The 15,691-nt window shown below is 41.2% G+C and overlaps 1 protein-coding gene across 1 annotated transcript in view; it reads left to right on the forward strand.

Moving 5' to 3' along the window:
* The window catches only part of LOC139159971 (zinc finger protein 268-like), a 30,912-nt gene extending 21,966 nt beyond the window's left edge, over window positions 1-8,946 (forward strand). Inside the window, exon 4 of the mRNA XM_070737459.1 lies at window positions 7,786-8,946. Coding sequence (XP_070593560.1) covers window positions 7,786-8,649 — 864 coding nt within the window. The 3' untranslated portion in view covers window positions 8,650-8,946. The remainder of the gene's footprint in view (window positions 1-7,785) is intronic.
* Window positions 8,947-15,691: the final 6,745 nt, after the last annotated feature.

The following is a 15,691-nucleotide window of genomic DNA, read 5'->3' on the forward strand; positions in this document are numbered from 1 at the left end:
TGTAGTTATAAACAATTGCTCTTTCATTTCTTCTCTTCAAATGAACCTTCCTGTTGGTATAAGTCCAGTATAGCTGACCCTCTAATTATCTCCTCTATCTTTTGCACGACAGTTGTCAGATTCCTCAGGAACCTGTAAGAGGAAATTGGAGAGCCATTTATCCAGATGGTATGGGCTCTCCTGACTGAGTAGGGGATTTTCTAGATGTAGAAGATCTTCAAGATTCTTTCCACCTCTGTTCTTCTGTTATGAACCTGCTTGGGTTTTTTGGCAATAATATGGGAAACCCCCCAGAAAACCCATTTGGATTTTTGGTTTCCATCTCTGCCCAAAAAGCATGGTATTTCCTATTGGTGCCCCATCCATGTATTAATCAGGTTAAACTGTGTTTAAGCCAGTATTTTTTTTAAAAAAAAATAGTTAGAATCTTTGGGATGTTCAGTTGTCTAAGTCAGTGTTTCCCAACCTTGGCAACTTGAAGATATTTGGACTTCAACTCCCAGAAATCCCCAGCCAGCTAACGCTGGCTGGGGATTTCTGGGAGTTGAAGTCCAAATATCTTCTAGTTGCCAAGGTTGGGAAACGCTGGTCTAAGTAATCCCCCCTTACCATTTGTTCGCTGAACCTTCACAGTTACAATGGCAGATATACATCTGGCCCAGAAATTAGTGGGTTCTGCCAACTGGTGCACATTTATAATGGTTTTAGCATCCCACACTCGGGATCCCCATTTGTGACCTTCCCAGTGAGATACTTGTCAAGCAAAATCAATGGGGATGAAAGCAGGAAGTTGCAAGTCACAGTTAGGTGAACTTGCCTTTAAAAACCCACAGGGATTTGCTTAAAAACTGCAGAGGAGCAGATGTAAGTTGACACTGTAATGTGATATCATGCTTCCTGATCAGGCTGCTTAGTGACTCAGATGCCAGTCCCAAATGCAGTCACTAAGTGAGGACTGCTTCAATAGGAATACTAACAGAGTGGTTGTGGAGAGTATTTTCTGCCCTTCCAAAACTAGCAAAACTGGTGCTTCAAATCTTTATTTATTTATTTATTTATTATTTAGATTTGTATGCCGCCCCTCTCCGAAGACTCGGGGCGGCTCACAACAAGATAGAACAAATCATAAATAATCCAAATAACTTTAAAATATTTAAAGATTTAAAAGAACCCCATATATCTTGCGGAGTTTTTAGGCATCATTTTATCAATTAAAGTCCCCGACATCTTTAAAGTTAGCAAAGAAGTTTTTACTGTAAGCATTTTGGGTTTTCAGGCTGAAAACATAAGGATTCTCCACATATATACATATTTGTATGTGTGTGTATTTCTACCTCTCTCTACTTTTTAACAGGAGATGTTCCTGAGGATTGGAGAATGGCCAGTGTTGTGCCTATCCACAAGAAGGGCAGTAGTGAAGAAGCTGGTCACTACAGGCCAGTTAGCTTGACATCAGTTATAGTTACAATGATGGAGACTCTACCCAAAAAGAGGATAAATCAGCACCTAAAAAACAATAACTTATTGGACCAAAATCAGCATGGCTTTACTGAAGGCAAATCATGTCAGACTAATTTCATTGATTTCTTTGACTATGTCACAAAGATGTTGGATGAAGGTGGTGCCGTGGATATTGCCTATCTGCACAAGCCTTTGTGTTCCACATAAAGAGCTGATAGATAAGTTAGTAAAGATTGGACTTAATCCTTGGATAGTTCAGTGGATTTGCAGCTGGCTGAAGTGTAGATATCAGAGAGTTGTTGTTCATGGCGAGTATTCTGAGCAGAGACTGGTTACAAGCGGTGTGCCACAAGGGTCTATTCTGGGTCCTATTCTTTTTAATATGTATGTGAGTGACATAGGGGAAGGTTTGGTAGGGAAGGTTTGCCTATTTGCCGATGACTCTAAAGTGTGCAATAGGGTTGATATTCCTAGCGGCATCTGTAATATGGCAAATGATTTAGCTTTACTAGATAAGTGGTTAAAGCACTGGAAACTGCAGTTTAATGTTTCCAAATGTAAAATAATGCACTTGGGGAAAAGGAATCTTCAATCTGAGTATTGTACTGTATTGGCAGTTCTGTGTTAGCAAAAACTTCAAAAGAGAAGGATTTAGCGGTAGTGATTTCTGACAGTCTCAAAATGGGTGAACAGTGCGATCAAGTGGTAGGGAAAGCAAGTGGAATGCTTGGCTGCATAGGTAAAGGTATAACAAGCAGAAAGAGTGGATTGTGATCCCCCTATATAGAGCGCTGGTGAGACCACATTTGAAATACTGTATTCAGTTCTGGAGACCTCACCTACAAAACGGGTCCAAAGACGGGCTACAAAAATGGTAGAAGGTCTTAAGCATAAAAGGAAAGACTTAATGAACTCAATCTGTATAGTCTGGAGGACAGAAGGAAAAGGGGGGACATGATCAAAACATCTAAATATGTTAAAGGGTTAAATAAAGTTCAAGAGGCAAGTGTTTTTAATAGGAAATTGAACACAAGAACAAGGGGACACAATCTGAGGTTAGTTGGGAGAAAGATCAGAAGAAACATGAGAAAATATAATTTTACTGAAAGAGTAGTAGATGCCTGGGAAAAACTTCCAGCAGACGTGGTTGGTAAATCCACAGTAACTGAATTTAAACATGCCTGGGATAAATATATATCCATCCTAAGATAAAATACAGGAAACAGTATAAGGTCAGACTAGGTGGACCATGAGGTCTTTTTCTGCCGTCAATCTTCTATGTTTCTTTGTTTCTCTGTATGGGTACATCTAAAATTGTATAATCCACCCCCAGCATTTCTAGATATATTTCATAATAGCCCTTTACAGTGTTAAGAATTTGTTGTTACAAAATATTTTACTAATAATTACTAACTCCAAGTCTTCGAAGAGGGGCAGCATACAAATCTAATTAATGATAATAATAATAATAATAATAATAATAATAATAATAATAATAATATTTCATCAAAACATAAAATACAGAGGTGCAAAGAAAAAATAAAAATAATGGAAAAATGGGAGGAAACTTTCATTTTTTTCAAGTTCTTTATTCACTAAAATAAACTCCTTTCGTAAACTCCTTAAAACCCACCTCTGTCGTCAAGCGTGGGGGAACTGAGACATCTCCCCCTGCCTATGTAGTTTTTGTACATGATATGACTGTGTGTATGTTTTTATATATTGGGGTTCCTTGCTTTTTAGACTTTTTAAATGTACTAGTGTTATTTTAGATTCTAACTATTAGATTTGTCATTACAGTGGTCCCTCGACTTGCGCGTTCTCGATTAGCGCGAAACGCTGCAACGCGGTTTTTCAAAAAATATTATTTAAAAAATAAAATATTAAAATATTATTTTAAAAAAAAATTTTTTTTAAAAAAAAATTTTTTTAAAAAAATTTTTTTTTAAAATTCTGTTCCCTGAATGGAGACCGCCGGCCGCTCAATCGGGCCGGCAGGGAACAGAATGGAGCCTTCCGCGGCGGGGCTGGTAAGGGGGGGAGCCGAGGGGGGAGCCGAGCCCAGCCCCGTGGCATTCGCTTTCCTCCCTGCCCCGGAAGCTCTCCGAGGTTGCGAAGGAGCCCACAATCAGTCTCGGCTGCGGGTGGGAGGAAGGCGAATCCCCCGTGGGCTCCGTTACATTTTCCGCTGCCAGCCAGGCCATGCTGGCGGCAGCGGAACAATCGCTGGGTGGAAGGCGTGCTCGGCTCTGCCGCTCCAGCCGCTTTCGGCCGAGCCTCCCCGGCCAAGCGACTGCCTTCCGTCGCAGCGGGGAACATCGGCGCAGGCCGCCGCCACGCCTGGCTCGACTTCCCTGGCTGCTCGGCCGAAAGGGGCTGGAGCGGCAGAACCGAGCACGCCTTCCACCCAGGGAGTCCTGCCCTTTCATTCCCGCCGACCACAGGGGCGAGGGGTGGGGATGAAGGGGCAGGACTTCCCGGGCGGAAGGCGTGCTCGGCTCTGCCGCTCCAGCCGCTTTCGGCCGAGCCTCCCTAGCCAAGCGACTGCCTTCCGTCGCAGCGGGGAACATCGGCGCAGGCCGCCGCCACGCCTGGCTCGACTTCCCTGGCTGCTCGGCTGAAAGGAACTTGAGGATTACTCTAATCAGGTACCATCCAAATACTACCTTCTCTTTATGTTTTGGTTGGAGGTTTATTTGGATATGAATATTGTGCTCACGTTAATCGCATTTGTGATTTAAACAAAATTGTCATTCATTGAAATTTTCTTCCCTGGCTGCTCCTGCCCCTTCATCCCCACCCCTCGCCCCTGTGGCCGGCTCATCCAGGGGGGCGTGTGTGGACTGGCAAGCGGCAAGACCAAGGGAAGCTTCCTTCAGCCGCCCAACACCTGATCCGCTCCGCAGCGCGGCAGCAGCGAGGAGCCGAAGATGGGGTTTCCCCTTTGCCTTTACCCCATCTTCGGCTCCTCGCTGCTTCCGCGCTGCGGAGCAGATCAGCTGTTGGGCGGCTGAAGGAATCTTCCCTTGGTCTTCCCCGCCGCCCACACGCAAACTCCACCATCTGCGCATGTGCGGCCATGAAAAAAAATGGCGCACATGCGCAGAAGGTTTTTTACTTCCGCATCCAGTATAACGCGGAAATCGGTTAGCGCGGGAGGTCTTGGAACGTAACCCCCGCGCTAATCGAGAGATCACTGTATATATTATCACTGTTGTGAGCCACCCTGAGTCTACGGAGAGGGGCGGCATACAAATCTAATTAATAATAATAATAATAATAATAATAATAATAATAATAATAATAATAATAAAAGAAAACTTTCTGGTTTTATCTTTATATTCTCTTCAAGAACCTTCTGTATTAAGATATGAACCCTACTCCAATATTTATTTGCCACATGTCCACCATAAATGATAAAATCTGTTCTTTACATTTCCAACATTCAAGGTGCCTTTATACATTCTTAGGAATTTCTTCCATGTTAGAAAGCAATGTCATAAACCATCTGGTATCGAGCTTCCTGCTTGAGCAGGGGCTTGGACTGGAAGTTCTCAAGGGTCCCTTCCAACTCTATAATTCTGTTATATTTTTCCTATGTTCAAGCATTATATCACATCCAAAGACTTTGCTCACTGATTCTATAAGTTCAATATCAGGGTTCCAAGTAACACTGTCAATTAGATATTGACAAAATTGAACGGGTCCAAAGATGGGCTACAAGAATGGTGGAAGGTCTTAAGCATAAAACATATCAGGAAAGACTTCATGAACTCAATCTGTATAGTCTGGAGGACAGAAGGAAAAGGGGGGACATGATCAAAACATTTAAATATATTAAAGGGTTAAATAAGGTCCAGGAGGGAAGTGTTTTTAATAGGAAAGTGAACACAAGAACAAGGGGACACAATCTGAAGTTAGTTGGGGGAAAGATCAAAAGCAACATGAGAAAATATTATTTTACTGAAAGAGTAGTAGATCCTTGGAACAAACTTCCAGCAGACGTGGTAGTAACTGAATTTAAACATGCCTGGGATAAACATCCATCCTAAAATAAAATACAGGAAATAGTATAAGGGCAGACTAGATGGATCATGAGGTCTTTTTCTGCCGTCAGTCTTCTATGTTTCTATGTTACTATGTTTCTAACCAATGAAGACTCGAAGGGAGGCAATTTCTCAAAGTTTCAATTTATTGGAGATGTCATATTGGCACATCTGGGAACACCCAAATCGGAAAGCTTTTGGTTTTCCCCGTGCAAAGAAATGTCAAAGTTCCATCCCTTGCACCCATATGTCCATCACATAATCCAATCACTCCACTGTGCCAACTGGAAACATCCCCCAGTCATGACTATCCAGATTCAGGCTGAACTGTCCTTGATTTCCAGAGAAAAGAATATTGTTATAGCTATATATCACAATCAGCTCACAATCCCCCCTCCCTATTTCCCAGGCACTAAATGTGAGAGACCTGAAGATCCAAAAGAAAATATGGCACCAGGGTTGACATTCAGTTTCAATAGCAGATTAGCGATTTTAGCAGTAATATGTTCAACAATTCATTTTCAATTTCCAGTTCACCTTTCACAAAATCATATCCATGGCTCTTTTTGTCTAGTTCAAATCTCTCTTTTTTTAAAAAAAAAAAATATTTTTAATTAAACACACATAAAAATATAACAGTAACAACATAAAACCGTCAATTGTACATATATAAATCAATGGCAAACACCCTTCTGATTGAAACTCCTCTTTAGATTTGAGAATAAGGTCACAATAATTAAACAATATTATTTGATCATAAGTCCACCAGTCTGGCCTTGCCACCATTTTTTTTCTAACATATTTTCTTAGGGAGACACCCAAAGAGGGAGGCATACATTTCCTTCAATCTTATCATTCCATAAAGAGCTTTGCCATCAAAATCTTTATTCATGCCTGTCAAGCTCAAGGCACCTCTTATTTTGGAGAGTCACTCACTCTTTTTTTCGCCAGAAAACAACAAGCATCAAAGTACAGTTTCAAATCTGGTCAACTCAAATCTCTTTCCTTAGCACCTTGCAATAATTTATGTTTAGTTTTTCTTTTTTCCACATGCCATATAAACTTAGAGATGTCCATCTGCGATAGTTTGAATTGAGTTTCAGTTATAACATTAAAATTATGAAAGAGAAATACTGTAGCCAGTTTGGTAAAACATTTATCTAAATTACAGAGATTCTAGCCAATAACTGCAGTATGAAGAATTTGTGATTGATCCAAGTCAACAATATATTTCATTATTGAATTTATCTTTGAACTTGGATCTCAGTAATTTTTAATGTATCTAATGAATCATTATTAACATTAGAAGCTATTTCAGCATTGTGACATGTTTGATTTTTACTAGTGATGTATACTTTTTTCATATCTTCTGCAACCATTTTATAAAGAAACAATTTTAAACTTCCATTTTTATTTCAATCTTACAGATGAAGAGAATACCAATAAGAGCACTCAGGACAACTGAGAATAACCAGCAACTTTGAAAATGAAAGCAAACTGAGCCTTCAGAAAAGCCCACAATTCTTCTCTTTCCCCAACTGTTGAGAGACAAAGGGGAGAAAAGCAAGAAGAGATTTCAAATGGGGAAAAGTCAACTATAGTTTACATGAAAAGGTCAAAGGAGATTATTTTTCCCATTCAGAAAAAGAGAGAAATATCTAGAAGTGAGTGGGTAGGAAAAAGACAATTGAATGGCCACAATAGGTAGACTCTAATACGGGTCAGTAAACAGTAATGCAGGTTTTGCCCAGTGAGGAAGAAAACAGTAGTTTGAATCAAAGCTCCATGCAACAAATGATCACACGTATTTTTGACCTCTTCAAGAACATCATTGGTGGAAAAGCTCCATAGATGTGTCTATTGGGGGAAAAGAATCACAGATTAAGCATAACATGACCCACACTGGAGGAAAGCCATACAAATTATACGAATGTGGGAAATGATTTATTTAAACCAGTTCCCTTGTGCTTGATGAAAGGGTCCACACAGGAGGGAAGTCCTATAAGTGCTCCCAGTGCAATAAATGCTTTTGTAAGAATCAGAGGAATCACAGGAGGGGAAAACAGCTGATTGTGGGAAAATTTTCACTCAGAATTCCAAAGTTGTGGTACAGTACAGGATACACACAGGAAAGAAATCATATAACTGTCCTGATTGTGGGAAACGTTTCATTGCAAATTCCCACCTGGTGATACACCAGAGGACTCACACAGGGAAGAAACCCTTTGAATGTCCAGTTTGTGGGAAAGGCTTTAATCGGAGTTGCAACCTCATGGAGCACCAGAGGACTCACACAGGAGAGAAACCCTTTGAATGTCCTGATTGTGGGAAAGGTTTCAGTAAGAATTCCAGCCTGGTGGCACACCAGAGGACTCACAAAGGAAAGAAACCCTTTCAATGTTCCGATTGTGGGAAAAGTTTCATTCAGAATTGTGACTTGGTGACCCACCAGAGGACTCACACAGGAGAGAAACCCTTTGAGTGTCCAGTTTGTGGGAAAGGCTTCAGTAAAAGTTTCAACCTTGTAGAACACCAGAGGACTCACACGGGAGAGAAACCCTTTGAATGTCCTGATTGTGGGAAACGTTTCAGTTGGAATAGCAGCTTGGTTTACCATCAGAAGACTCACACGGGAGAGAAACCCTTCCAATGTCTTGAATGTGGGAAATGTTTCAGTAAGAATTCCAGCCTGGCGACACATCAGAAGACTCACACGGGAGAAAAACCCTTTCAATGTTTTGATTCTGGGAAATGTTTCAATTACAATTGTGACCTGGTGACACAGCACAGGACTCACACAGAAGAGAAACCCTTTGAATGTCCTGTTTGTGGGAAACGCTTCAGTAAAAGTTCCAACCTCGTAGAACACCAGAGGACTCACATGGGAGAGAAACCCTTTGAATGTCCTGATTGCGGGAAACGTTTTAGTTGGAATACCAGCTTGGTTTACCATCAGAAGACTCACACGGGAGAGAAACCCTTGGAATGTCCTGTTTGTGGGAAATGTTTCATTGCAAATTCCCACCTGGTGATACACCAAAGGACTCACACAGGAGAGAAACCCTTTGAATGTCCAGTTTGTGGGAAACTTTTCAATCAGAAATCTAACCTGGGGAAACACCAGAGGACCCACATGGTGTAAAACCTTTTGAATGTCCAGATTGAAGGAAACATTTCAGTCACCAGAGGATATATAGAGGAGGATGACCATATAAATGACTTATACGTAATGTATGTTACACACAGGAAAAAAAAGTCAAAGAAATCCACACTAGTTAAAAGTTGATGAGTTTAGAGAAGGCATAAATTGAACTGTCATTGGAAGTGTAGGTGAGAAATTGATTTTTAACTTCCAGCATGATTCATTTTACTGAAAGATATCTCAGAAGTAGAGCTATGATTGGAGAGAAATAGTGAAAATATTAATTTGGTAAAGGTATACTGCTTTTTTTTTGTGGGGGTTATTATTATCAAGCCTTTCCACAGGGTCCTGTCAAATTTTGCCATCTCACGAAGGGTCCCTACAGGCATTTAACTGCTCCCTAGGGTCCTCACAGTCCTTTCCCTTCCACACACTATCTCCAGAAGCGTTTTCCCAATGAAAGAGTTCTGAAAGGCTTTCCCCCTTTCCTGCTGCCTTCCTGCAGTCATAATAATAATAATAATAATAATAATAATAATAATAATAATAATAATAATAATAATAATACAGTAGTACCTCTAGATACGAGCTGCTCCACATGCGAGTATTCCAAGTTACGAGCCACGATGGGAGCGAAATTCCTTTTCGACACTGGAGCTCAAATTCGGGATACGAGCCGAGCTTCCACTAGGTGGCGCAAGAATCCTTGCTTCTGGTTATCTCGGAGGGGAAAAACAAAGTCTAAAGCCATTTGTTCCAGATACGAGTTGTTCGACATACGAGCTCCGTTCTGGAAGGAATTAAACTCGTATCTAGAGGTACTACTGTAATTTATTAGATCTGTATGCCGCCCCTCTCCGAAGACCTTATGCCTGATTCCCACCCTCCCAGACCTCACAAGCCTCCGGGTCCACACTCTTTCAAAATCTCTGAACCTAAGCCGGTGAAAAAGGCCAGGATACACATCCCAGGGCCACATGGCTATGTTCTGGAAACAGCCGTCATTTTCAGTGTGCCCAGATTCCACCCTTGGCCACGTGATGGACTTCTGGATGCAGCTGCAATTTTCCACACCTGCCTCAGGGCCAAAATGGCGGCTGTTTCTGAATCATTATCGCAGGGGAGAGGGAGAAACTCCTCTGTTATGCTACCTTCACACTGTGCAACCTGCATTACTTTCCCTGGATCCAGCTGTATTCAATAACCATCTTTATAGGGAAGTGTGGATGCTGTCAAAATCCCTGATGAAGACAATGTCTTCAAAGGGGATAAGTGCAACCCAGCCATGTGGGATCACTCACGAACGCGAATCCTAGAAAGAAGACTTGGACACATATTCTCTCTCTGGGTGAAGTGACACAGTATGGAGCCATGTACAGTAATACCTCATCTTACAAATGCCTCATCATACAAACTTTTCGAGATACAAACCCGGGGTTTAAGATTTTTTTGCCTCTTCTTACAAACTATTTTCACCTTAAAACCCACCGCCGCCGCTGGGATGTCCCACCTCCGGACTTCCGTTGCCAGCGAAGCACCCGTTTTTGTGCTGCTGGGATTTCCCTGAGGCTCCCCTCCATGGGAAACCCCACCTCCGGACTTCCATTGCCAGCGAAGCGCTTGTTTTTGCGATGCTGGGATCCCCCTGCTGGGATTCCCCTGCAGCATCACAAAAACACAGAAGTCTGGAGGTGGAGTTTCCTATGGAGGGGAACCTCAGGGGAATCCCAGCAGCGTAAAAACAGGCACTTTGGCTGGCAAAAGGGGTGAGTTTTGGGCTTGCACGCATTAATCGTTTTTCCATTGATTCCTATGGGAAACATTGTTTCGTCTTACAAACTTTTCACCTTAAGAACCTTGTCCCAGAACCAATTAAGTTCATAAGACAAGGTATCACTGTACTTCTTTTTATTTGGGAGCAGGAACAAACGGGGATAATTACACGTATATGTCAAGTGATACACAAACATCCAATAACATAACTTCAAACATGTCTTTGAGTTCTTCCTTTCCCCACAGATATCACAAACCAATTTCCTAGAAACTCTTCCTCAGAGCAAATGTTTCTCACACCTAATTTCTCTGAAGCCTTCTGCCTTATCACAACTAATCTTCCTTAATCACCCTCTCGTCCTGTGTATGCTTCAGGCAATGTAAATCTCCCCCTTTGATCGTATAACGTCCTGTCCAGAGTGATGTAAACTTTGTTTCTCAGTGAGATGTTTATTGAGCCCTTTTGTTTCCCTGTAGTAATTACCAGGAATACAGACTAGGTAAAGTAGTGCCATCCTATCCTGGCTTATAATAGAAGCAGAGCATTTTTATGCTAGAGGTCCAGATATATATAATTATGATATAATCCTATTCTAACATTATGCTATACTGCAACAGGGAAGGCTGTTGAGAAGGTGGTGTTGCTCCAGCTCCAGTGGTCCTTGGATGAAGCCAATTACATGGGCCCTCAACTGTCAGGATTCAGACCCAGCTACAGCATGGAAACTGCTTTGGTTGCACTGATGGATGATCTCTGGCGAGACCAGGATAGGGGTTTATCCTCTATCCTGGTGCTTCTCGACCTCTCAATACCATCAATACCATCGACTATGGTATTCTTCTGCAACCTGGTCCTCTGGAATCAGCTCCCCTCTGAGATTCGCACCGCTCCCAATGTTAGGGCAAGGGAAGGCACCCAGAATGGCCTCAAACTGCCAGCTGTGCAGTGAATAAGTTTAATAATAAAATTAATAAAATTGTAACATTGTAAAATTAATAAAATTAATAAAATTGTAACATTGTAAAATTAATAAAATTAATAAAATTGTCCTTTTCTCAATTCTTCTTCAATGGTTAGATCTCCTGACACGCTACAATTGTTAATCTACCTTTAATCTGTCTCTTTTGCAATCTGCACTTCTACTCAAGGTAAAAAACATCCAAGTTGCACATGATCTTATCCTTACTGAAACCATTATATGTGATCTTTCCCTCAATACCACACTCCGCTTCCTACTTTGCTCCAGAGCTCCAGACTACAACATTATTCATGCAACAAAATTAACCTCCCTATGAAGGTGGGCAACCTCCTGCCCCTACCCCATTATCTTCCTTGGCGACCTCAACCTACCACATATCAACTGGACCCTAAACAAATGCTCCACAGAACCAATACATACTGCCCTTTACAACGCTGTCACCTGCTTGGGACTTGACCAATTAATATCAAACAATGCTAGACTCAACAGCTGTCTTGACCTCATATTCTGTAATAGCAAAAGCGCTATCTATGGATTGCACATAAAAGAACCCTTCTCCAACAGTAATCATAGTATGATTAACTTCAACCTCAATCTACACCATCCTGACTCTCACCTGAATAACGTGACACCTAAATACAATTTTAGGAAAGCCAACTATGAACTCATAGATGCCAATCTCAATTCTTAACTGGCAATCTTTATTCTCTAACTGCAACACCATTGATAATCTCTACAACAAATTCTTACTCCAAATTAAAAGACTTATCGGACTACATATACCACTCACTTCATCCAGAGGTAAAAGAAAAAAATAACTTACCTGTCTTGATAAAGAAACTACAAACCAAAAAAAGATCTCTCTGGCATAAAAGCAAAAAAGGCCAAGTAACCAACTTCAAAAGCCACTACAAAGGCATATGCCAGCAAATAAAAGCAGAATGTCTCAACTATCACAGCAGACAAGAGGAAAACCTCCTCCGCTTCAAATCTAACCGAGCCTTCTACAACTTCGTCAACAACAAACTCAATGACTCTAGACCTATTCCACCTCTCGTAGGACCCAACAACAAAGAATACCATGATGATCCATCCAGAACTAACCTCTTCAACTCTTTCTGTGGCTCTACCTTTGTTAACAGTAATGGCTCATCCCCCATCTTTGCAAATCGCACCTCAAACTCTCTCAACAATCTAACCCAAATCGACTTCACCGTAGACCGCGTTGAAAAAGCAATCCGTGACCTCAAAACTTCCCTATCAGTCGGACCAGACGGTCTCTGTGCATATTTGCTAAAAAAGCTTTCTTCTGCTATGGCTGAACCTCTAAGCATTATCTTCCAAAAATCCTTCAGGATCAGCACACTCCCCAAGCTATGGTCAAAAGCGGTAGTCATCCCCATCTTCAAAAAAGGAGAGCCTTCTCTCGTTGACAACTACAGACCAATATCACTATGCTGCGTCTCATGTAAAAATCATGGAATCAATTATAAATCAATCTTTCACCCTTTACTTAGAATCTAATAACCTACTCTCTAACAAACAATTTGAATTCAGAAAGAAATTATCCTGCAACCTACAACTACTTCACTACAAAAACATATGGACTACCCACCTAGATCAAGGAAAATCCATTGATGCAATTTATATTGACTTTTGCAAAGCCTTCGACTCAGTGGTCCACAACAAACTAGTCCTAAAATTCAAATCCTATGGCATCTCAGGATTCCTCCAAAGCTGGATTACTGCATTCCTGTCAAACAGGCAACGAGTCTACGGAGAGGGGCGGCATACAAATCCAATAAATAAATAAATAAATACATACATACATACATACATACATACATACATACATACATACATACATAAATTGTCAAAATTGGAAGCGCCATTTCCATCCCCGTCCCTGTTAAAAGTGGCATTCCCCAAGGCAGCATACTAGGACCTACTCTTTTCATTCTCTACATCAATGACCTCTGCGATCATATCACAAGCAACTATGTTCTTTTTCCTGATGATGTAAAACTCTTCAACACCACGGACAATACATCTACTCTCCAAAAAGACATTGACTTTGTCTCAGATTGGTCTAACACCTGGCAACTTCAAATATCAATCAACAAATGCTCTACCCTCCACATCGGCAAAAAGAATCCGAACCTCATATATAAACTGAATAAACAAAATCTCACAGCCAACCCCCACTCAGTAAAAGACCTTGGAATACTAATATCTGTAAGTATTCCCACCATTCTGTCTTTTGGCCTGTAATTTCCAATTCTGTTCTTGTTTTAAGGTTAGGTTAGGTTAGGTTTATTGGATTTATATGCCGCCCCTCTCCGCAAACTCGGGGCGGCTCACAACAATAATAAAAAACAGTACAGTACATAATACCAAATCCAATGCCCACCCATCTAGTTACAATTTAAATTAATAATCTCATAAAAACAGTATATATAAAAAACAGGCACACAGTCAATCAATCAACAAAACAACATGGGCAAGGGGGAGGTGTTTTAGTTCCCCCATGCCTGACGGCAAAGGTGGGTCTTAAGGAGTTTACGAAAGGCAGGGAGGGTGGGGGCAATCCTAATCTCGGGGGAGCTGGTTCCAGAGGGTCGGGGCCCCCACAGAGAAGGCTCTTCCCCTGGGTCCCGCCAGATGACATTGTTTAGTCGACGGGACCCGGAGAAGGCCAACTCTGTGGGACCTAACCGGTCGCTGGGATTCGTGCGGCAGGAGGTGGTCCCGAAGATTTAATTTCTCCATTAGTTTTTATTATATCCTTATATCTTATTATAGTATTCCCTTTATGCAAATTAGGATGTACATAGACTTCTAGAGGTATATACCATGTTGGAATCCCTTTGTAAAATTGTTTCCTAATTTTAAGCCAGGTGTTTAAAAGAAGTCTCCTAATAAGATGATTGGTAAAATATTTGTGAGTTTTTAATCTATTTTCCCATAAGTAAAAGTGCCAACCTAAGTGAAGGTCGTGTCCTTCTAAGTTTAGCAGTCTAGTATTGGTCAGGAGTATCCATTCCTGTATCCATGCTAAAGATGCAGCATTATAGTAATCTTTCCAGATCGGTAAAGCTACGTAGCTTCTGCTCCAGCAATCTCACACTACTCACCAGAGCCTACAAAACTTTTGCCAGACCCATCCTTGAATACAGCTCATCTGTCTGGAACCCATACCACACCTCGGACATCAACACCCTTGAAAATATCCAAAGATACTTCACCAGAAGAGCCCTTCTCTCCTCCACTCGAAACAGAATACCCTACGAAAGTAGACTAACAATCCTGGGTCTAGAAAGCTTAGAACTACGAATCCTAAAACACCATCTAAGTATTGCCCACAAGATCATATGCTGCAACGTTCTGCCTATCAATGACTACTTCATCTTCAACCACAACAACACAAGAGCACACAGCAGATACAAACTTAATATTAACCGCTCCAAATTAGACTGTAAAAAATGTGGCTTTAGCAATCGAGTTGTCAAAGCGTGGAACTCATTACCGAACTCAGTAGTGTCAACCCCTAACCCCCAACATTTTCCCGTTAGACTATCTACGATTGACCTCTCCAGGTTCCTAAGAGGTCAGTAAGGGGCGTACATACTAGCGTGGCCTATGTCCCCTGTCCAATTGTCTCTCCTTTATCCCATATATCTTTTCTTCCTTCTTCTATCTTCTCTATTTTTATATCTTTCTATCCTTTTCTTTATATATATTACCACATGTCTATTCTCTTCAATATGTATTGTGTATTGGACAAAATAAATAAAATAAAATAAAAATATCCAATCTCTCTTCAGCTTCATTTCCCTCCTCATTATGGCGGGACCCAGGGGAAGAGCCTTCTCTGTGGCGGCTCTGACCCTCTGGAATCAGCTCCCTCCAGAGATTAGAACTACCCCTAACCTCCTTGCCTTTCGTAAACTCCTTAAAACCCACCTCTGTCGTCAAGCGTGGGGGAACTGAGACATCTCCCCCTGCCAATGTAGTTTTTTGTGCATGATGTGACTATATGTATGTTTTTTTATATTGGGGTTCCTTGCTTTTTAGATTTTTTAAATGTACCATTGTTATTTTAGATTCTATTTATTAGATTTGTCATTATATATTGTAATTAGATTGGTGGGCATTGGATTTGTTACTGTGTACTGTTTTTATTATTGTTGTGAGCCGCCCCGAGTTTGCGGAGAGGGGCGGCATATAAATCCAATAAATCTAATCTAATCTAATCTAATCTAATCTTTTATCATTGTTGTGAGGCGCCG

This window comes from Erythrolamprus reginae, chromosome 2 (genome assembly GCF_031021105.1).
Source record: "Erythrolamprus reginae isolate rEryReg1 chromosome 2, rEryReg1.hap1, whole genome shotgun sequence".
Lineage (NCBI taxonomy): Eukaryota > Metazoa > Chordata > Lepidosauria > Squamata > Dipsadidae > Erythrolamprus > Erythrolamprus reginae.